Source organism: Coloeus monedula (genome assembly GCF_965178545.1).
Source record: "Coloeus monedula genome assembly, chromosome: 9".
Classification (NCBI taxonomy): Eukaryota; Metazoa; Chordata; class Aves; order Passeriformes; family Corvidae; genus Coloeus; species Coloeus monedula.
The window spans coordinates 18,130,762-18,154,470 of NC_138789.1; the positions used below are offsets into that span (position 1 = coordinate 18,130,762).

The 23,709-nt window shown below is 36.4% G+C and overlaps 1 protein-coding gene across 7 annotated transcripts in view; it reads left to right on the top strand.

The window, feature by feature from the left end:
* TTLL7 (tubulin tyrosine ligase like 7) overlaps positions 1-23,709 on the top strand; it is a 65,600-nt gene that overhangs the window by 20,823 nt on the left and 21,068 nt on the right. For all 7 annotated transcript variants that reach the window (XR_014226660.1, XM_082287302.1, XM_082287298.1 and 4 more), the window contains 10 exons: positions 668-735; positions 5,755-5,913; positions 7,441-7,657; positions 10,079-10,243; positions 11,038-11,196; positions 15,912-16,006; positions 16,658-16,805; positions 16,889-16,962; positions 19,824-19,959; positions 20,770-20,856. Coding sequence is in view for 6 of the 7 variants with exons in the window: in XM_082287302.1 (XP_082143428.1) it covers positions 668-735; positions 5,755-5,913; positions 7,441-7,657; positions 10,079-10,243; positions 11,038-11,196; positions 15,912-16,006; positions 16,658-16,805; positions 16,889-16,962; positions 19,824-19,959; positions 20,770-20,856 (1,308 nt within the window). In the remaining variant the exon portion in view is untranslated. The remainder of the gene's footprint in view (positions 1-667; positions 736-5,754; positions 5,914-7,440; positions 7,658-10,078; positions 10,244-11,037; positions 11,197-15,911; positions 16,007-16,657; positions 16,806-16,888; positions 16,963-19,823; positions 19,960-20,769; positions 20,857-23,709) is intronic.

The following is a 23,709-nucleotide window of genomic DNA, read 5'->3' on the forward strand; positions in this document are numbered from 1 at the left end:
GTGGTGGTTAAGATTTTTGACTTGTTTCAGTAAACTGCTTCACTTTGAAATGCTCAGTAATTGTCAGTAACTGCTCAGTTCTTCCTTTTATGTGGAGGGGAAAAAAACCCCACACAAACAACAACCAAGCAGGCTGCATTAAGGCTGTACCACGGCATAGCTTAAAATCCTGTTCTCTTTTCCAGAGTTATTTGTTCATACCACTTGGAGTCTGGTGTGTAAATATTTGGGACTTTTTTTTCATGCTTTTTTCTGCCAGTTGAGTATTGTGAATAATCAGTTTAAAAGAAGATGGAAAACATCATTTATAAGTTTCTTGTAAGCTTTTAAGCATTAAGTTAACAACCAGAGCTCTCCACAGTTCTGTGAATAAATATTTTGGTTTTTTACCATTACCTTCTGTTTGATAGCTTTGTGAATAAAAGTATGATAGTCTCATGTATGAAATTAAATCAATGGGCACTTATATTGATGGAAGAGAATACAACTTACAGCATCTTTAGTATTGCTAAGAATATGTAGTATAGTGCAAGATATTACCTTAAATAATTTAGATGTAACACTAAGTATGTTTGCCTGAGCATGCAGTTGAATGTTTTAAATTATTGTGTTAGGTATGCCAGAAAAACGAAAAAGTTTCAATTAATTTTTTTTTCTACTTCCTCAGAGAATCAACCATTTTCCAGGGATGGGAGAGATATGCAGAAAGGATTTTCTGGCAAGAAACATGACTAAGTAATATTTCATTTAATATTAAGAGGTTTTCCAGCTGTGGTATTTAATGCCGTAACATACAGAACTATTTCTTGTGAGGCTTGTTTATTTTTTCTAAGAAACTATGAGAGGACCAAGAGTAATTTCCAAAGTTCTGTAATAACTTTAGCTTTGGTCCTGGATCTGTAGTATTTGGAGTGGGCTACTTTATTTCTCCAATCGACTTCAGTGGAAAATTATGTAGGTTCACTTCTCTGTCTACACATTGCAGAACGTAGGTGAGTCTTGAATTATTGTACAATAAACCTAATACATTATACACCCAGGTATATATCCCATAATGGTAGAACAGAAAAAATAACTGTGTGTGGCTGGATAGTGCATCTGGACTATCCTGTGCAATGTGCTCTAGAATAAGCCTGCTTCAGCTGGGAGGTTGGACCAGATGACCCACTGAACTCCCTTCCAACCTGACCAATTCTGTGATATTATTTCTTTAAAATAATTAATGGCTATACTTTTGTGTATATCAAATTTAAAAAATGTGAAACATCTTACTGTTTATATAAGAAATCAGTCAGTGAGGCTCATTTGTCTAATTACAAGTTCTCCTCACTCTAGTGGAATAACTGGGTTCTGAGGAATTATCCTAGCTGAGAATCTGTGAGTAAGACTTGTAAGAAAACAATACTAAATAATAATCTGATATCCTGGTAGTAAGGAAAGGTTTGAGGGTAAATATATGTCAATATTTTTTTCTAATCTAAATTAGTTTGTAGAGCAATTATTGATAGAGTTAATCTTTTGGCCCCCAACCTTACTTACACTGCATTAACTGCTAACAGAACAGAATTTGTTTTCATAAGAATGTAATTAATGTGATATCTCCTCTCTCTCTCCCCCTCTCTCTATTTCAATCTCTTTCCTTTTCTGTTTTGTAACTAGAACACATGTAGAATGTATGCAACTATTATGATGCAAATATTGTGTGCTGTGGTGTCCATGTCCTACATGTGGACCAGAGCTCGCCTGTGTCAGTGGTGCCGCACAAGCACTTCTCACTGCCCCTGTCAGACTCAAAGTAAAAACACAGAGCTAGCACATGGAGGCAAACAGCTGAGGTCTTGGAAACAGTCAGTCAGCTTGGTACACAGTGGTACCCATGTGTATTGCTACAGTTCTGTGCTCTTTTTTTAAAAATATGGAAAATGGACAAAAGGCTCTTGTTACCATACACACATTCTTTCAAATACAGTCTGATTATACCTCTCTCAACCTACTGAATTCTGAGTTTGAAACACAGTTTAAAGTTACTCAGTGCTGAGATTGCAGATATAGATAAGATGGGAATAATTTCTCTTATACTATAACTCTGGGTCAAACATCTATGTTGTGACTTCACTTAGTAGATATAGCAGGGCTTCATCAGTCAGTTTTTTCTCTCAATTCTGGCCTCACAACTCAATATTTAGTATTCATACTTCATAAAAATCAACATGATATGCCTTGAGACTGCTTGTGAAATTGTAAGTCAGTGGGGATACGTGGTTGAGCAGGCTCTTGCCTGTAGAATGCAGGATTTTGTTTCCTACAGCTCTTGTTCTGTCTTAAAATTTGAATGTGCAGAAATACTAATTCTCTTGTCTTGCTTTACTGCTGCATGCCATCTTTGCTATTCCCATTACTGACTCTGCTGATTACTGTCATTGAGAGATAATGAAACTATCTTGAGAACTGGTACAGAGTAGACTTTTTTATCTTTTACTTCTTTGTTTGTTGTACTTATTTCACCCTTCCATTTTATGCAAGTTGTTGGGAATGAAGAGAAAGAACAAATCTACCTTACTTTGAGAGGAAAATACTATTCAGGAGGTAATGCACTTCAGGAGTTCTTTTTGCAGGCAATATCGAGGCACTCTGGATCACAGGGCAATATGCTTTTCACATGCAGGAGGGTGGAAGGGAGCAGTGTAATATGTAACGTGTAATACGAAGGAAGACAACTCAGCAGAGAAAGTGTAGGAACACAGAATAATGGAACAGATGAAAAGTGGAATGTAATTGAGAAAAAAAGGCAGGCATGAGCATCATTTTCAAGGATAGTAATCAGAACACAGAAAAGAAAAAAAGTAACAATAGAAGTGCCATTGTAGGGCCAACTGGATCTTAAGAGACCGTTGAGAAGTGTCTCTTAGATGAGAGCTCCTCATGTGAAGGATAAGTGTGGTTGCAAAATGAATTCAGTAAGTGGAGGAGAAGGTGCACAGGATAAATGGGAAGGGGCACAGATCCATCTATGAGATTTATTTTTTCCAGTACCTTTGTTGATTATATTTAAAAGGTTCATGAAGTGATCATGGGCCAAGAATCATTATCATTCATACATACCCACTAACTTTTCATACTTGAAAAGTCAGAGGATTTTGAAATGTAGGCAGTGGAATATGTGTTATTAGACTGATGAGTTGTGCCTTTAGTAAGCTATGTTTTGTTCAACGCCTTTGATTCTTCTGTACAGAAAGCACTCTGAGATCAAGAGCACAGTCTGACCACATCTGTGAGCTAAAATAATTCTCAGAAGAACAATAATTTGCTATTTATTTCTCAGACTTCCTGATAAGGACAGCAAAGGCTAAAGGATAGAGCAGCACAGTGAGAAAGTGGTTACTCACAGTAGTGTACAGCCCATGTGCTGAAAAATAGGGCTATTGTAATGGAATAGGCCTTGATTCCACAGGCTACTTGATGATGTTCCTAAGCCCTTTCTGAATAGGGCCTTGCAGGGAAAGAACAGAGCTGAATTCTTTTTTGAAAGTTTTAGTGAGCCCCAGAACCTATAAACAATGCTGAAGTATTCCACTTCATATTATTAAGTGTTTGTAATCTACCCAGTTATGCATTATAAAGAAAAGGCATGTAGAACTGATATACTTGCAGTCACAAAATAATATCAGTATATCAGGAATTCAATGAGTAGGGAGCGCATGTATGGAAACCTTGAGTAAGTTAAATGGCAGGTCTCTAGCCTGTAACAGAATGCATATGATAAATAATCTGTAGAGGGATTTAAACTAACACAGAAATTGCTTTTTGCCTAAAAATAGGATAATTTCTGCCTAGATAAGCTAGTCAGTTGGCAAAGTAATAACATTTGTAAACACAGAGCAGATGGAGAGTAGTTTAACAATATGAATGAATCAGGAATTTTAATATCTACTTATGTTTTTAAAGTTTTCCTGAGTCTTTAGTGGCTTTCATCAAACTAGGTTTGTAAGAATAATAGTTAAAATGAAGCTGCAGAAGCACTGAACCTAATGCAGTACTGCTGTTGCTATTGTGGTTTCTGCAGCCTGTTTGTTGGGTAGTTGGCTACACAGTTTGGTGACAGCATATCCATTATACCAGTAGGGCTTGGCTACAGTCCTAGCCCTACACATGTGGCTGACAGCTCTTTTTTTTCCTTTAGTATTTTTAGCCACTTAAAGAAAAAGTATCTGCCCAGGAGTGTTATGTAAGCTCATAGTAGAAATGAAAAATGGAAATTATATTGCCTCTTTTACACATTAGTTATGCTGATGATACTAATTTTCAATACAAAAGGAGAAATATACCTAAATCTGTATTTCTTTAAAAAGTATCCAACTCTGCCATAGTGGCATTAAAAAAAAAAAAACAAAAAACAACAAAGTGGGGTAACTTCCTGCGTCGGTTAATTTCTTTTTAAACTTCCAGTTGCTTTCTGTTGCTCTGTGGATATTTGCATTTTAGATGTGTCCACTCTGCTATGGAGTAGTTGTGAGTTACCTGAACTAATTCCATATGAGGTTCTGTATGAAGGAATTTTTAGATACTCTGATACCTAAAACAAGCTAGCTGTACTAGTATGTAAGTCAGCAAAGACTAAATTTATTGCTGGGAACTATGATACCAGTGTGCATAGTACCACCAAGTCCCCATTGCTCCTGTAACTTGGCTGCTAACCAGCATTAAAGCAACCCCTATGTACCTAAGCCATGTTGTCAGTGTGGTGTGGGTGTATCTTCCTGTCTGCCACATACACAGCTTTGGGTGATGGAAACTTTTGCTACCTGAGTTCTTTACCATTCTTCCTCTTCTATTTTTCTTCACAGACAACAGAGGTAAAAAATGAGATACACTCACTACCACAGCTACCACAGCTATTAAAGCAGGGAGACCAGGACCTTGCTTCATCCTTTCCCCAGATTCAGAGTTTGATTCCCTATTTTTATTTTAGTTCTTCTGTTCCACCTCCTCACCCCCACTCCCTCCCTGCTTGGTCTTGCTTTGAATGTCTTTGCTTTCTTTTGATTGAATTAGGTGCTCTTGGAATCTTAATCCCAGTATGCTGGGACCAAACACAAATCCAAGCTTGTGTGATTTGTCCTATATAGGAAATGAATGAGTTGCTTGGCCTGTGTAAAAATCTATTTACTATGATTCCTTATTTTTAAGATTCTTTTCAAAAAGAAAAAAATTTCCTTAATTGCTTTCATTTTAATTTTAATTCCAGTCCTTTTTGTACCCAGGAAGAAACTCCAAATATCCCAATTCCAATTTTTTGTGTGTGTTGATCCTCATACCTCCCCAGACACATACCAATATGAAAATGAAAATGCTTCCCAAATACCACTCCCCCCTCCCCCCCGAAAAAAAATCCATGGTTTATTATAAGTTCAATATTTCTAAGAATAGGAATAGCATTAAGTCATCTGAGTCACTGGCCAAAAGTTGTAACAGAAGTGAGATGGATGCCAAGAAACGAGATGGATACCAGCAACATAATAAGCACATAAGCAAAAATACTCAAGATAGTCTGCTTTTGAATATAACATATTCACACTCATATGAATATGTAATAGAGCTCTAACTATTCTTAAAGAAATGCAAAAGTTTGCTTTCATATTACAGAGTTTTTCTAAAAAAGTTCCCTTGTCAAATTACCGTAAGTGCTTTTTAATCTTGAGGATTGAAACATCAAAGTAGTCAAAAGATTTTAACTCAATTACACTTTTTCTGCAGAATGATCAAGAGTCAGCCTCAGGAGTACAGTTTCATTCCTCGAACATGGATCTTTCCTGCAGAATACACACAGTTTCAGAACTATGTGAAAGAATTGAAGAAGAAACGTAGACAGAAAACTTTCATAGTCAAACCAGCTAATGGTGCAATGGGACATGGGTGAGTTGTGAGCTAACTTCAGTCTTCCTACCCATTAAAGGTGAAATCCAGTGCTACTTACAATGTTAACAGAAGCTATGTATTAGTAAGAAGATTGTATTTCAAGTTGTGTGAAAGACAGTGTATTGGGTGAAGGCTTCACAAGCCTTAAATAAACTCAGTTTTTAAGAACACAATTATTTTATTGTGAATTTATCTGTTGTGCTTAAACTTATAGGATGAGATTGTATTGGGCATAAATGGCAGGGTTTTGGTGGCTGGAGGCTGCAGGGATGTTGTGTGAGAGGTCAGGATCTTTCACAGCTTTAAGACCAGCCCAAACACCCCATTGTGTTCCCAAACTGCAGCCAGTCAGAGAAGCAGAAATGTGTTTGAGAGCAGCCACAAGGTGTAGGAGAGACAGGGGAGATGCTGCTGGGGATGTGGCTGGATGTGCACTCTTGGAAGCAGGGCACATCTCTGAAGGGACTGCAACCTGCAGTTAAGTTGAGAAAGTTTTGTTTTTGACAGGCCTGCACAGTAAAAATCCAATGAGATAAATACTGCAATTGCATTTTTAGTTCTTGTTTTTAGATATTTCGGTTTTAGCTTTTATTGCTTTTAATATCAATTTGAATTATACAATATAGTAAACCTCTCAGTTTCTCAGCATATGTCAGAATTACTGTAAAAGTAGGGCCCCCAAACTCTTCCATTTCCTCATTTTTCAGTCCTCTTGCTAAGGGCAAAGATAAGCTAAAGGGAAAGGTACCAACATAGTTCAGAGAAATTCCTGCAAAGTACTTCAGTCTATTAGGGGTATTCAGCACCAAACCTCTGAAATGTATAATAAATAACAGAGAATATGATTAAGGTAGCATTAAGGTTCTGGGAATTTTAGGTTAATAATTGTATACTGAAAATATTAGCTTTTACAGTTATTTAAAAGTCTATGTAGTTAGAGACTGGCATCATCAGCATGGTTCATATATAAACCTTTTTTTATTCTGGTGTGGGGGAACTGGAAATGCAGAAATACTGGGGTTAATCTATGCCATCTTTAGTCATACAGATCAGTGTCCTGCTTTGCAAACATCATCACCTAACTGAGTCAGGTTAGCACTGAAAGTTCTTTGCAGCCTGTACTCGGGCAGAAGTTGTGACAAAGACTGGAAGTCTATTTTTAGAGCTGCATGGGGAATAATCACAGAAGCTGGCGGCTGGTCATTCTGCCAAACAATTTCTAAGTGTAGAGCAAATCCATTATTACAAATTGTTGAATCAAAGCAAGCAGAAAGTTACTTTGAAATGGCTCATTGCCTTTTTTCATCCAGTGAAGCACAATAAAGGAAAGGAAACCAAAAGCCTTGTAAGAGAATGGAACTTCTTCTCTTCCCTAAAAATCAGATATGTAAGTCTCTTTCTCTAGGTAGACTTTAGCCTGACTACTTGGCTGGGTGACCATGATAATCTGTGTCAAAGAGTAAGTTTTAAAATAACTTTTGTTATTTTATGTCCAAGTTTTAAAATAACTTTTGTTTTTACCAGGATCTCTTTAATAAGAAACGGAGAAAAGTTACAAGCTCAGGATCACTTAATTGTTCAGGAATATCTTGACAAACCATTTCTCATGGAAGGCTACAAGTTTGATTTACGTGTGTATATTCTTGTAACCTCCTGTGATCCATTAAAAGTATTTTTGTATCATGATGGACTGGTGAGAATGGGCACGGAAAAGTATCACCCCCCCAGTGACTCAAATTTGGTAAGTTGGAGTTCATTCCAATTTATTGCTCATGGTGTAGACTTTAACCTGTGTAGTGTTTGCAAGCAGTAAAATTAAGTAAACTGGGACATGAGTTTAAACATGAGATAAACTTCTGCATTTTCATTGGAGAGAAAAAATTTTACATGAAAGATACTTAACGCACGCTTTTCTATCAAAATCACAAGTATAGCCATATTATTGCATATATATATATATATAAATTTTATATGAATTTGCATGTATGTATGCTAAAGAGTTTTAATATTTTATAGAAGAAAGCAAAAGATATCAACCCAAAAAATAAAGAAAATCAAATCACTTCAAGACCAGTCACATTGCTTTTATGTTCATCTGAGACTGAGGCTGGGGTGGCAGGTGGTAAAGGTTTATCTGCTGATTGATCATTGCTTAGCATGCATGAAGTTTGGAGCCTTTGCTGAGGGTCCTGCCTGGTTTCAGCCATTGTGTTGGGAACTTAGGCAGAAAGGAGAAAACCAGCACTACAAGGGACCAGTGCTCACTGCAGTCCCTGAACACGAGGGAATATCCTGCTGCTGCTGCTGTTTGTCAGAGACTGCTTCAGCAGGGACAGGAGTATGTACTTGGCAGCTTTAGGATGATTCAGTACGGCTGCCTATAAACATAGAGAAAATCAAGAAATGGTAAAGGTCATGCTAAAGATTTTGCGCTTGGCTCAGACCAAAATGCAGATGTCTAAGAAAAAAGTAGATTTGCAGCATTGGGGGGTATTAGTATTTAGGTATTTAAGTTTGTTATACCTCACTCTATAAGTATTTAGGTTTGTTAGACCTCATTCTGTACTCCATTGCTTTTACAGCAGCTTCAGTGTAATTATGTAACAGAAAACACCATAGAGCCTTTTTGCCTATGTGAAACTAAAAATTGTGCCTATCTCTTGGTGTGCCTTTGAAAAATGCAGGTACGATTTGAAGCCCAGTACAAATGCTATATTTGGAAGTGTTCCCATACTACATTTGGAATAGTTTGCTTTTAATATTTGTGTATTGAGGCTAATCTCGGCATTAGCAGCACTGAAATACGCTCTGAGCGGATAAACAGAGCAGGCAGTTGTTTCTGTGTTCTCACAACTGCTCATGCTGGACGTTGTCTATTGTATGAAATAACCTGCTTGTTACTAATGACATTGTTCTTTGGATGGCATTTTTCTACTGTGACGTTGTTCCAAATAACTTCAGTCTATTAGTTCAGATGCACAAACACTTTCTTTTACTTTTTCTTTTTTTTATGTACTCTAAAAAATAATTACTTTTGTCTGAAATAATTTGAATTTCATGGAAAGATGACTCAAACCAATAGATTTCAGAATGATTCTTAAAGGAGTAATGAAGCCATGGGAGAAGTTCATTGCTTCTAGTGCTACTACAATATACCGTTAACTAGCTTGTAATTAAATTGATTGGTTTTGGTAATTTAATTAAGTTTTTTAAAGATAAGGAAGTGTAGTGAGGTAAATGACAGCAGAAGGCTTGTGTTAGCTATCAAAGATGAATTGGAACAGAAGGCTTATGGTCACCTTAGAATATCATGTACTCTCAAACATGACAGAGAACTGTCACTGTGATGAGGACAGGCATCACACAAGTGTAAGTGAAAAGCTGAATTAATATCTGTACTGGGAGATAATGTAAATGTACAGATCATGATTTATAAATTGGCCTTAGAAAGAGAATGCTTTCCCTGAATTCAGCTGATAACATGAGTCTATTGCTGGTGACATTTTGCTCCATAAAGGAACTGTAGCACTCAGTCATTTATGTAATGTATGTCTTGAAGTTTACCTCCCTCTCATATATGGCTACTAGCCAGTTAAAAATGAGCAATTTTGGCAGATATCAGCGTGGCAGATGAGTTTATATGTAAAAGATATTTTAAAGTATCACTATCATAAGAACACTTCTCATAAATAAGCTACAGTGAAAACTGAAATGTGGGATTGTCTATGAAACAGATGCCAGAGTGTATTTTAGCACTTTTAAAGTAGCACTTCAAAATACCATCTTTATTGTTTGCTTCTTGTGGAATGTAATCATTCTCTAAGTTAAGATAATTGCTCTTTACTTTTTTAGTTAGTTGTTTACATACAGACCTATAAAAATGGCAGCTATATTATATTATCTAACCAGATGTGGAGTGGTAGATCAATTGACAACAACTGGCTTAAGTAGAAGCCCAGGTTTTGTTGTAAGGATACAGAACATTCAGTAATGAAATTTCCCAGAATTGGAAACTCTAAATCTGCACGTAGTGTATTTGCAAATACGAGCTGTTTGATTACGTCATTATTGATTCAATGTAAATTTTCTTTACATGATTTTAAATTGACTATTTTAGAATTGTACTTAAGGTTTTTAAATGTCTTTTCTTCCTTTCTTTTAGAGTCAATTGTATATGCATCTGACTAACTACTCTGTCAATAAACATAATGAACGCTTTGAACGGGATGAAACAGAAGACAAGGGAAGCAAACGCTCCATAAAATGGTTTACTGAGTTTCTAGAAACAAATAATCTTGATGTCTCCAAATTCTGGAGTGATATTTCAGTAAGATAGATTAAAGCACTTTTTTTTATTTTGTGTATTTTTAGAAAATTAATTGCTTCTGCCATCTGCTTTAGTGCAATTCAGAATGATTTTTGAAATTTTATTAATCCAAATTCTCAGCAATGGATGTCACAAAAGATGTACTATAAATGATTGTTATGTTTTTTAAAAGACTGTAATCACAGAGTGATTACAAATTTAATGTTAACATTTTTCTGAGGATCAAAAGTCCTTTCAAACAGTTATTCATGTAAGTAATATGGTACAAAGGAATCATGCCATTTGAATTCTTGGAGACTTTATTCTATAAAGTGAATTTTATGTGTGAATATTTACAAAATTGTAGTCAGTCTATGTACCTAAACAAGCACCATTGAAGTCCCTGTGTTTACAGGTGTCTTTTGATGAGGAATAGGTTTAGTTAGGATTGTTAGAGCTTAAAGCTGTTTGTATGATTCTGAGAACACTTACCAAAAATTATACTGCAAAATGAAATGGATGAAGATTGGCTATACTATAATATGTTACCAATTTGCTTTATTAACTTACTGCCTGTCTCAAAGTTTGTATGTACCATGGAAAGTATAAGAATATAGTCTAGAACTATATAAAATTATATATGTTACTACATAGGAATCATTTATTTATTATGGACTATTTATTTGGGATTTTAAATCTTTTTTTTCTAGCAGATATGTAAATGAAAATTAAAATATTAAAGCATGAAACACTGTAGTTCAGTTTATGCTGGGTTCTTGTCTCCTGATGAATTTTTCTGAAACAAATCCCTGCAGGAGCTGGTGGTGAAGACTCTGATAGTTGCAGAGCCACATGTTCTTCATGCTTACCGCATGTGCAGGCCGGGGCAAGCACCAGGAAGTGACAGTGTCTGCTTTGAGGTCCTGGGATTTGATATTCTGCTGGACAGAAAACTAAAACCATGGCTCCTAGAGGTAAACCTCTTTATACAGATGTAAAATAAATTTTTAGGAGTAAAGTTGACTAAGCCTCAGCTGAATCCATATCCATGTAAGAAAACTTGCAAAGAAAATCTGTGCACTGTTGTTGAGTACATAAATGGTGCTTTTCTGCAGCATCCATACAGAAGTGCAGCAATCACCTTGCAGTGATTTTTGATACTGAAAAGAAGGTAATTTTTTTCTGGACCAGTGTTGCATTTCAGATGTTTTTGACAGTTTTAATAGGAAATGTAAAGTTAATTTAGGTGGTGTTGTAACTGGAGGATACAATGGAGTTGATTATAGCAACTGGGTGCTACACAGATTTCCTTCACGAGTATGGCTATGTAGTATGGCTCTGGCAACTTTTGTGCATGTGTGCTCTTAATCTTCTTGTTTTTGGGATTTGTGGTTTTTTTTCTCCTGTGCTTTTTAAAAGCACCCCTGTAAACAGAGGAAACTAATTTGATATACATGAAGTGCTACAAACAATTATCATGAAGGGACTGGAAGAAATGTTTCTCTTCTGATATATTTTTTAGTGGTACAGTTAAGCTTAAGTGGTGCTCACACACATTTTCAACCAGGAATTTTTGAGGTTTGTCTGTTGTGTCTCTTATATTGCCCTATTATTAACATGAAGTTCATTTGTCTTTTTTCAGATTGTCTTATTTCATTCTGTTAACTGTTTGGGAGGCTGTGCAGCTTGGGGAGAAAATGTATTTAAAATCTGTCTATTGACAGCAAGTCATGAATACGATTTGGCTACTGATGAACAAAACGTACACAATTAATTTACTGAATTATAACCTCATTTCCAGGCCATTAATACTGTCAACAGTTATTTTGTCGTGCTTATTTCTCTCAGGGGTTCATTATAATTTTAATTAGAAAAATAAAATTCCTCCACTGTTGCCATGCAGACATAGCATATTTGGTGGCTTTGATGTTCTTGCCGAAAGCAGCATGACATGAACTTAGTCTGTACTACATCAACATCCTCTGTTTTTGCCCAGTGAAGCTTGCTGTCCCTTTGATTTAGCTCTGCACTTCCAGATTATCATCTATAGGTTGCCTGTAGCTTGCACATAACTGTGTGTAGTTATTTAAGTGCAGACTGAAGTTGGTCTGTGTAACATTTCATTCAGCCTTGTAGCAAATGCTGACAGACCAGTTCTGTGAGAGGTGGTGAGTCAGCCGGCATAGGGAGTCCATTCTGAAGGACACCTCACTGTCTCTGATGTTTCCATGAGGTATGGAGATTTTGGGGGGCTTGATTCATCACTTCTAGGTCTCAGAGGAGAATCATACTATCCCAGACTCCTTGTTCATGAGGGAATAAAGTAGTGAATGCTCCTCTGGTATTTTGAGTTGCTGGAGAATACTTTGGGGCTTGGAATTTGTACCTGGTTATTTTTTTTTTTTTTTAAGCAAAAGTCAAAGTATTTCTTTTACTGCTTTTGGTAATGCATGTATCCTTCAACTTATTTTGCCAGACATTTACCCAAACTAACAGAAATTTCAAACTGTGAAACTTACTCATTTTGTATACTCGTTTACTATTTTTTATATTGCTTGTTCATGCTTTTTTGCAGCACTTTCAACAGAGTATGTATATGTATGCACACTGTATGTATGCTGTCTTTAGTGTAATAAAGGTCAAATATGCAGTGTAAATACATAGACTATACATAATATATATATTCTGTCTGTATATATATGCACATATATAGATAATTCCTGTTTTCTGAAACACTTCTGGCTTCTTCCACAGATTTCCACTCTTATCTCTTTCCACCATTTTCCTCTTGCCAAAACCCCCTCAGGGGAGTGAATCATTCTTTCTAACAGTGGTAACAAGTCCTAATCACAAGGCCCTGAATGTTCCCAGTGTTATGGGAAAATTGCCAAAATAGGATTAGGATGATTAGCTTCATGTTTCCATGCCTCATGTAGCTTTTCTGTTATAAAGATAGCTTAATAAACTATTAAAAGAAATAAATTGTGCAACGTATTCTAATGACTGCTTTCCTGAGTTGACTTTTGTTTATATTGCCTTGATGCATTGTAGCTCCCCTGCTCCCTGATGCTACTGAACTTCCGGAACCTTCTACCTTAGTGAGGACTGTGGGAAATGTGTGATTGCCATCTTGTGGCACCAAATGTTTCTGGCAAGGATCTGTGCAGCCTCCTGAGTAGCAACAACGACCTAGTTCTCCCTTCAATTCCCAGGAAATCCAGTTTTACTCTTCTGACCAAAATTTCCAAGCTAGTTTATTTTACGTAAAAGGAAAAATTATACAGTTGAAGTTCTTGGATGGACTTTAGCCTTGTTCACCCTCATTATATCCAGCTGGGATCACAAGTTATGATCAGTGGAGAAAAAGATCACATGCATTTTAATAACTGCCTCAGGTGTAGGATACCTAACTTCCCTTGTGATTTAGTTGGACAAGGCAAAAGAAACCTTACATACACATTCAGAAATTTATCAGTGTCACTGAGCTAGCAAAATCTGTTCAAAACTTTGTTATCAATCCAGGTAAAATGAATGTGAACATCTTAAACCAAGCAATTATTGCTAATTCCTATTAATGAGGTAGTTGAAGTTCACATACACAAACTTTCTGGCATCTACTTGTTTCTCTTGTGTTGTGCTTGCCCTGTCTGTACCTCTGGAGATCCAAAGGCCAACCTGGGGTAGGAGACATCTACTTCTCCAAAAAGAGGTGGGTAGGTGGTTATACCAAGTTTTCAGTGTCTTATGTTCTTCACTAGGAAGAACACACTGTTAATGTTGAAGTTTTCTTCCTCTTTGCTCTTAGTTTCACGTAGGGTTATTCTTCTATTTTTGGTGCCACCATCCACTTACTGACTGTTCATTTACTAGCCAGCAATTCCACACTGTCTCCAAGTTTTACCACAAGTCTTTTACATCTTCTGGAATCATGCCATGTGCTCTCTGTTACCTCTAGACCCAGTATTATCTAGTTTACAAGGTTGCATTCCTGCAGTGAACACAATGTGGCCACTGCCATCATTGTCTGGATTTTCAAGGCTTTTGCAATCATTTGCTTGTACTTTTGGGGTCCCAGATACAATCCTGTTTTTGTCAACAATCTTCAAGATGTGCCTTGCTGATAAAATTACTGATGTTATATTAACACAACCCAGTTGTGCATGTCCTGATTCTTGGGTCACTGAACTCTAAATAACCATCTCTTGGCTGACAGATGCGCAGACAATGGTTTGGTAACCAGTTATTATGAATACCTATTGTGGCATATCACTAGTATGTTATCAAGATTATAATGTCACAGTCTCACAGATTAGTCAGCAACCATATTTCTCATCTTCTTCGTGATATGATAGTAGGTGAACAGGTCAGTCTAAAGGGGTTTGTCAGGTAAATATTTGGATGAAAGTCTTCCAGAAGAGAGTATGTATGAATCTTTTGACTATTTCTGCTGAATTTTCATGATTTTTCTTTCAACATCAGATATCACTGCTCACTTTGCCAGTCTGTCTGCAAAAGCAGCAAATGAGCTGATACCCAAAGCCGAAAATCACATGTCAGTTATGAGCATAAGTGATGGGGCAGCTGGGACTCAGCAGTAGGGCTCTGGGTGGCACACCAGCCACAGCAGTTCTGTCCCACAGCTGTAGGGACTCTAAGATGCTCTAATGTACTGAGAGTGCTAAAACAAAATTAACTGCTTTTGCCCTCTGCTTTGGACATGCAAACTGTATCCACTTCTGATTTGTGTGGGACACAAGGTACAGGTTTTCATTTCTGAAGCTCTTTTTTATCTGTCCCTTCTGTAACCAGCACTGCTCATGCACTATCAAGGCAAGATTCCTGCTTGTCACTAGCACCCATTGCTTTAGTATAAATTTTTATACCAGCCTGGAAAGAGTTCCTAGAATAAATCATTATTCCTCCGCAAATCGTCCTGAAGACTGAGGTTCTGCAGGGACTCCAAAACTTGTAAGGGTTATAGGATGGCTGATTTAGACTCTTGACTGTTAACTGTGTGATTTAGTCTCACTGTGAGATTCCCAGTTGCATTTTCCCTGTTTCTCGATGTTTATGGTACCATTTTTAATCTCTTATCTTGTACTTAGCTTATAAGCTTTTTATTGCCGAGAGTGTTAATTATCTTATGTTTTCACACTATGTACTGATTTAATTTCTTAGATCTCTATGTGTTGCTGTCAAGTGTATCTGAAAAGTTATTTAAATATGCTTAAGAAGACCTTGGATTAGAGCCTCTTTCTGTCCTTGTATATTTGTTACTTTTTAGAGTAGTATTTAAAGTTGCTTTCAGACTGGGAACTAGGAAAGAGTTTAACTCTTTCTGTGCTGGACCACCATAGCATGACACATCATCTGTTAGAACGTGTTTAACAGCACTTTGTGTGGTAAATTTTCTGGTGGCAGCAACCAAGAGTAGATTAGACTGGATTCACAGTGCCAGGACTGGAGTGGTGTTCGCTGCAAATGTCTGGATAACGTGGTGTCTGAAAGGTTACATTTCCTGTGATAGTCAATAATCTATTTAAAAAAAAAGGAAAAGAACTTCTCAACATGTATTCTCTTAATCACTGCTGTATTTGAAAGAGTCATTTCTACAAAGCCTGTTACAATAGGTGTGTTCCCAGTGAACCTGAACATTCCTGAGTCTTCTGTGTCTCATTTTTTTTTTCAGATTAATCGTGCCCCAAGCTTTGGAACGGATCAAAAAATAGACTATGATGTAAAAAAAGGTGTTCTGCTAAATGCATTAAAGCTTCTCAACATACGGTACCTTGTCCTCTTTTCTTTAGTCCACTTCTATTTCTGTTGCTTTGATTCTTTTTTTTTTTTAATTTGAATTGGACTTAGAGAAAATGAAAACCTTTTTTCCACCTTCATATTTTCAAAATGTAAATGTTTCCCTTGCTGTCAGTTTTGCCATAGAAATTGACCTAAATTTAATTTTCCTTCGTGCATATGTGCTTGCAAAAAATGAATGGTAATAGTAATTTTTGTACTTCTCCTTTTAAATTTTTCAAGCATATCTTGAAGTTGGCATATGTGTGCAGTCATGGGTATGTGGCCATAAAGGAAATTTGCTTGAGCGATAGTGTCAAATTCATTCAAAAGTCATACCCCTCTACAGGAAAACTTTGTAGCTGAGATATGTTGAAAAAAATCTATGCATCAGGAAAATAGATACAACCATGTGTGTATGTTAAATTATAGCCCAGAGTAAATACAGTATCCCTTAAAGTGTGAACATATAGTAGCCATGAAAGTTAGTATTAAAACAAAAATTGTAATGAATGTTTCTATTCTAATTTTGTATGATAAACACACTACTGACTGGAAAATACAGATAATGTACTTGATATGAAAGTGCATCTCATTTCAGCTGCATTGAATTGACATTTCTTAATATCATCTGTGTTTCAGGACAAGTGATAAAAGGAAAAATTTAGCCCAACAGAAGGCTGAGGCTCAAAAAAGACTGTATGGCCAAGGGACAGTGAAAAAACTGTTGCCAGGTTCCTCAGACTGGGAGAAGCAGCGCCACACACTGGAAAGGAGAAAACAAGAACTGGTAGGAAGGGGAAAAAAGGGCTGTTTCTTGCTCATGGCTTATACTCTCTTTTGTTTTAATTGTCTTACTTTCTTGATTTGTAGAAGGAAAGACTTGCACAAGTACGTAAACAGATTTCCAAAGAGGAGCATGAAAATAGACACATGGGGAACTACAGGTGAATGTTTTTGACTGTATTAGTAGGAAGTATTCAGTGTATTCTTTAGGAACAGTGGAAGCAAGTATTTGTGGTAGGTGATAATTTTCTGCCAAAAATGTGTAGGCATTTATAGAAAATATATACATGTACATCGGATTTTTTTTTCAGACAGTTCTTTTCTTGATTCCAATTTTTTGGAATTTATGTGACATCAGTCATCCTATTGTTTGTGCAAGACATTTGCTTGAATGACATGATTGTTCACATTCAGTGTACCAAAAATCATGACTGCCGTGATGGACCTGTTCTCTAATCACATGTAATCATTCTTATCTTGGGGGCAGGGAGTGCAATATGATTAATCCCCTGTAAAAATACCATATTTGAATTGCGTCTCTGAGGCTTCCCAAAAATTTGGAAACTTATTGGTGCTTCCGTAATTTTGAATAGAGTGACACTTGAAATACTTCATTTGTATTTTTTGCACTTTGATTTTGGATCTTGCTAGGCTGAAATGTAAGAACCTTCAGGTTCCTTGGTAAAATATGTTCAAAAGAGAGCTTTGCATTGAGCAGGCATTGACCAGAAAACAAAAGTTTTGTTTTGTGATTGTTTTTATTATTATTATTTCTTGATATTTGCTTCATTGAGAAGTGAAAGCATGGCATAGGAATATTTGGTGAAAGAGAGCAGAGTATGGCTAGGAAGAGATGATGGGAATATTTGCCCACTCTTTAAAGCATTCATCCAGGATGTGAGAGGTCTGAGTTCACATATTTTATTGTGAGCTGGTCAGAATGCTTTTATTGCTGTTCTTCATTGCTGCCTTTTTTTGAGCAGATGTTCTATAATTCCCAGTAAAATTCTCATTTAAACAGATAGATGTTTCTATGAAATTCTCATTTTTGATGACTTAACATTTTGCTTACAAAGAGTCTTTCTTTGTAACTTTTAATTACATATTTTCTTGAAGTGTGGAGCTGAACTAATAAGTAAAAAAAACCTCTAGATGTACAATGAAGTGATAAAGTGGTTATTTTCATGCTGCTATAAGAAAGAGAAGCACCATGATACTTTAACACATTTTTCTTTTTACTAACTTAAAATTCTAGCTTATTGACTGATCACATTTTAAGTTGCTTATTCAGTTCTTGACTGAAAATGAGCCACAGCCTCTCTTTATTTAGCTTTTGGGTTAATGTAAATCAGTAAAAACACAAAAATTTTTTTTTCCTCAGGAAAAAGTGTCAGTTCATGAGGAATGTGCACTTGTAAAAAGGCAGAACAGCTTTGTGTTTTCTTATTACCATGTGTTTGAGAAAAGGCTGAAGGATCAGTAGAACCTGAGAAGGAAAGTAATTTTGGCTAGAGAAGAAGAGGGATTTTGTCTGAACGTTATGCAGTATTTTCTCCATGTGATATTCCTCTATAGAGCAGGACTAGCTCGTGTCAGGCATTGATACAGAATCATGGAAATTCTGGATGCTAGTATTGCTGAATGGATTAATATTGCACTCTGAATAAAAATCCAGAGAAACCTGAATCAAACTCAGCAGGCTTGGATTTAGTCTGTGGATATCAGCTCAGCGAATGGCTTAGTCCATGTCTGTCTGCAAACACAGCAGGCTCCAGTAGGAGTCTTGGGGCAGCTGGAGTAGGAGCCACACTTCCGAGCTCTTGTGGAATCATGAGGAACTGCAAAGGATGTACATGGCTTTGAAATGGCCTTTAGCTGCAGTCTCTTTCTAAATATATTAAGAATATTACCCTTTCTTTAAAGCATTCTTCTGTGGCACTTTTTCTGCAGTAGAATCAACACCATTAAAAGGTCTTGACTGAAACTAAATTAGAACCTAAATCTCCTTTAGGTGTTTAACGCAAACTGGAACCATCTTCATTGTGTTCTAGAACTGCCCTGAGTCTAATGGTATCAAATCATCCTTTTTTTTCATTGCAACAAAATCGTCATGATAGATACCTTTTCAAGGAGAAAAAGTCTGAAAAGGAAGAACGAGAAAGAAAAGAACCTTGTAAAAAGTTCAGAAAAGACTCACAAATACATAAAAGTCACATAATGTCATGCACTGTATAAATGGTGTCCATGCTTTGCACAGTGCAGACAAATTAACTTATGGATTACTCCTTACAATACATTAGAAATTAGTCTTCCATCTTCATAATTTCTGGCTATGTTTCAGGCATTCATGACAGATGGATTGAAGTGGTTTTCTTCAAAACCCATTGTTGCTTGATGAACATGAATAAATCACCAAGTCCTGCTCCTGATATTGTCATAATCTCCTTACCTATGATTTTAGAGAATAATGGCATAGCTGCTCTAATGGAAAATCAGTCACCCTATATATCCATGTACCTGAATTTTTTTTCTTTATTGTAGCACCTATTTCTTCCTGTTATTTTTTTTGGAGGATTTAGCATTCAGGTGCAGTACATACTCAATCTTTAATTCATATCCTGCCCATGAGATCAAAGCGATTGTTCAGATTTTCACTGTTTTGTGTCCTTTTATTGCTAATACAAATTATCTTATGGCTCTGAATTTGACATACAATGTTTTGTTAATATTTCATGAATCAATCAATTTCTGAGCACTGGAAAACTGGGTTTTGGTATACCTCTGGAATGACCTACATGGTATTTCTTTTGACTGGCTAATTGCTGGTTTAAGCATGAATGTGTTCACTGAATTAAAATTAGATTTAGAGAGCAATATTCAGAGTGTATGTTATACGATATGATATTATATAATTATTATAGATGGGATGGCTATGTGTTAAAGAAGAGATTGTGTATTAGTGACTTTTGTGTGATGAATAGCTCAACTTCTATCTTCAACTCTTCTTTTTTTCCTATTTCAGGCGAATTTACCCTCCTGATGATAAGACATTACTTGAAAAGTATGAGAGTTTGTTAGCCACTGCTTTCCAGACCTTTCTTGCTGGAAGAGCTGCTTCACTTCAGCGGGAAATGAATAACCCTTTAAAAAGAATGAAGGTACTGAAGTACACCAAGTATTGGTTTTAGGAGTGACTTATCTTTGAATTCATGACCTTGTGGACTAGTTTCACTATAATCATGTTTGATGGCTAATAAATAGCATTTGATAATGTTCCATGATCTTATTATTATTCTTTGTGCAGCTTATGGCCCAGATCCTTGAATCTGGATGAACTGCAGTGGACCCAGGGTGGAGACAGGCTAGATGGCTTTAAGCTACTTTGCCATATCCCTGATCCTCAGCCTTACCCCTGGCCAAACCAGAGGTTGGCAGAAACTGCTTTTGAGCTGGTAATTGCCTCCTTCTTCCTCCAGTAATGTTCCCGGCCTATTCATCCACTTGTATGAACTGGACCAAGAGATATCCTAAAACCGGCTCCACTAGTTTAAAGATTTAAGGCATCCAAAAACTCTACCTGATTGATTGTTTAGTCAGAGACAGTAGGAAAACAGCTATATTAATAACCAGCTAACATGATGTAATTGGAAACCTGAGAAATAATTTTGTATCTTTGTAGTTGGCATCATCCAGCAGTTTTACAGGAATCTTTGTTCAATCCTTTCTTCACATTTCTATTTTTAATAAATGTTAAGGCTTGATTTTAACTCTCAATTTGATGTTGCTTGCAAGGAGAGATGCATGCATGAGAAGAAATATTTTTATTTCCTCCTGTGGAGGAATTCATAGTCTTATTTCAGGAATTAGTAATCAGAGTAATTTCAAATTTCTACCACTTTCTGCTTGAATTTTGGAAGGACGGGGCATGTCCTGCTTTGAATTAATAGTAATGAAATTCCAATTTCTAGGAGGAGGACATTTTGGATCTTCTGGAGCAGTGTGAAATAGATGATGAAAAGCTAATGGGAAAATGCACCAGGCAGCGAGGACCTAAGGTATTTGACTTTTAGATACCAATTTTTTATTTCACTCTGTAGACAGGTATTCTGAGAATTTTAAGTGGGGAATTTAGTTAGCTGATCCTGCTGGAAGTTTTCTTCCTCAGACTGCCATTAACTTTTTTTTTTTTAAGTATGAGTAGAAGCATCACTACCATTTGTCCAACTAAATCCCATTAAATTTTTAAGGAGATATGAGATCCTTCTTTCCCTCTCGAAACCATTTTGAAGAATTGCCATGCATGGCAACAACTGTTATATGAGAGATTGATTGATTTCAGTGTGTGAAAGGGTTTTTATATCAATAGTGGATCTCAACAGAGTGCTTTCATCTTTAATTGATTAGTGCCAAAATTAGGATTTTTGAGATCATGGGATAAAAGGCACTATGGAAGGTCAAAGAATTAATTATAATTTTGATATATCTGTAGCTTACTCCCTTTCTAAGAGGGTTGTACAGTATATCTTGAAACCCGTTTTGTATCCAAAATCTGCTTTTAATGTGAATGTATATTATTTTTAGCTTAATGCTTTCTGTTTGTGTGCATAGTTTGTGTGAGTCTTTGCCTTAAATAAACTGCATATCTCTAAGCCAGTAAAGATAAATAGTTTGGGCTTGGCGAGAGTAAGTATGTATTTTATATCCTGTAAACATTTTAGGTCAAGTCTGCTTAGGAGAGCCTGCATCTATGTTCTGAGCCCTGATGGATTTGTTTATGGATGCATGTAAATTTTTTTACGCATTTCATGTTTCTGATGACGTGGTGTACAAATCTGTGGATTTCTGTACGAAATGAATGCTGACAATTGTTCTGAGCTTGAAGAGATACTTTAGATATGTGCAAGAATCCAAAGAGCTACATCTTATTACAGGCGTGCATTCTGGAAAGAGGATCTACATGCCAAATCTGGTATTAAGATAGATTTGCAGGGACCTCATTACAAATATGGGGATTTTGTGAGCTTGTGCTTTAACAGTGGTGGATTCATTTAAACAAGAAAAAAAACCCAGTCCACCCTAGCGGTACACTTAGTCCACATTCTTACAGAGATTCTTTTCCTTGAAGTTTTGTTTTCAGTTCTTTAAAATGGGGTCAGTTAATTCAAGTTTAACATCTCAGTCACATTTTTCCCTTTTTCCAGAAGCCTGTCTTTTCCCAGCAACCCTCAGAGAGCATCTATCTCGTTGCCTGTATGCACACTGACTTGATCTATTCTACCTATACACTCCTTGCTCAGAAGGCATTCCCAGGCTGGAGGCTGTAACATTTAATTAAACATTAATAGGGTACTAAGCCCAAGTTTAGAAACCTCTCTCAATTAGTTTTAAGAGGAATTTTGATTAATTAATGAATGAGACTATATGCCGTGGTCTTCTTTTGTAGCAGGCAAATGGGTTGTGTAGCTTACAGCTTCCTTAATGGTACAATGTTGTCTGCACTTACAGCAGAAAGAAAAAATTGCTTATGACCAAAATTTCCTATTTTTTCCCCCCTAAAATTGATGAAATCAAACCAGAAAACAGTGAAACTAGCTTATCTAGGGAGACTATTTCTTTTCCTTGCACTGTGCACACTTCATGCTATGCAGGATTCCTATTCCTGCTCTTTTTTATGGTCCTGATGTATTTCTCAATCATTTAAACCTTGCCTACAGTGAAGCCATGTAACCAGAGATTTTCCTGGTTGCATAATGTCCAGTGTGCTCCCATTGAAATACAGGTGCCCATGCAGGTGGTCCTTGTATCTTTTACCAAAAGAGCATCACCTCTTTCCTGTAAGGATTAAGGTGGATATGACCAATAATATGGATTTAATTAATTTAATTAATATCTATATAGAAATCCAGTGAGTGAGGCAGGCAGTAGAACTTACTACTGACTGCCTGTCAGTCTGTCAGGTAGGAGAATAATCCAGCTGTAAACCCCATCTTGTAACCATAAAATGCTACAAATACAGAACTATTTGCATACTAAAGTAGTAACATATGCAGGATCTAAAAGAAAAAAAATTAACCACATGACTAGTATTTTTCATGTCATGTAACCCAACATGAGAGGTTTTTTGAGAAGATCATGAAATCTGTCCCCTCTTAAAATTCAGTGGCTGCCCTGCTGGCAGAAGCTACTCTTAGGAGGTCAGATGCACTGCCTTGGGTTGCACTCTTCCTTGGAAAAAAAAGCCAGTCAGGACTCAGAAAACAACTGGAATAGTTAGGAGAGAGAGACGTTTTTCTCCTCATCCTCCTCCATACATAGAAACATGTATAAACATACACATTTGCACATACATATCTATACATAGGAGAGGTACAGGGCTGTGTGTGTATAAATAAGCTTTGCATGTAACAACTATTCCATATTTGCTAGGAATCTCAGCCTTATTTTTATTTGAACATGATCAGGAATTCAGTGTAGGAAAAAAAGAAATCAAGAATTGCACAGAATGAAGGCATTTTTTCCTGCACTTAAAATATCACTGAGTTTTGTGTAGATGGAGAAACGCGTTCTGGAAATGTCCGGTTTATTTGTAGCCTCTAGAGGGCTCCTGACACCTACACACTGTCAGGGTTACCCGTGTGTGCAGGACTACAGAACTAAAATAACAGATATGGTAGAGAAAATGAGAAATTAATTTTAATTTTAGTTCTTTTGGTATAAGATCAGATGAGTTTAATCACAGAAAAATTCGGTTAGCATAAGGGGAAGTCATGGTGACTAGACTTGCTAAGCAATCAGATAGCTCTTACTTTAAGACATCAGTTTTACCCAGATCTAGCTATTATTTGTCATTATTGCTTTTTGTAATTTCTTTGATCTTTCTTTTTATTCTTCTTCTTTAATTGATATTG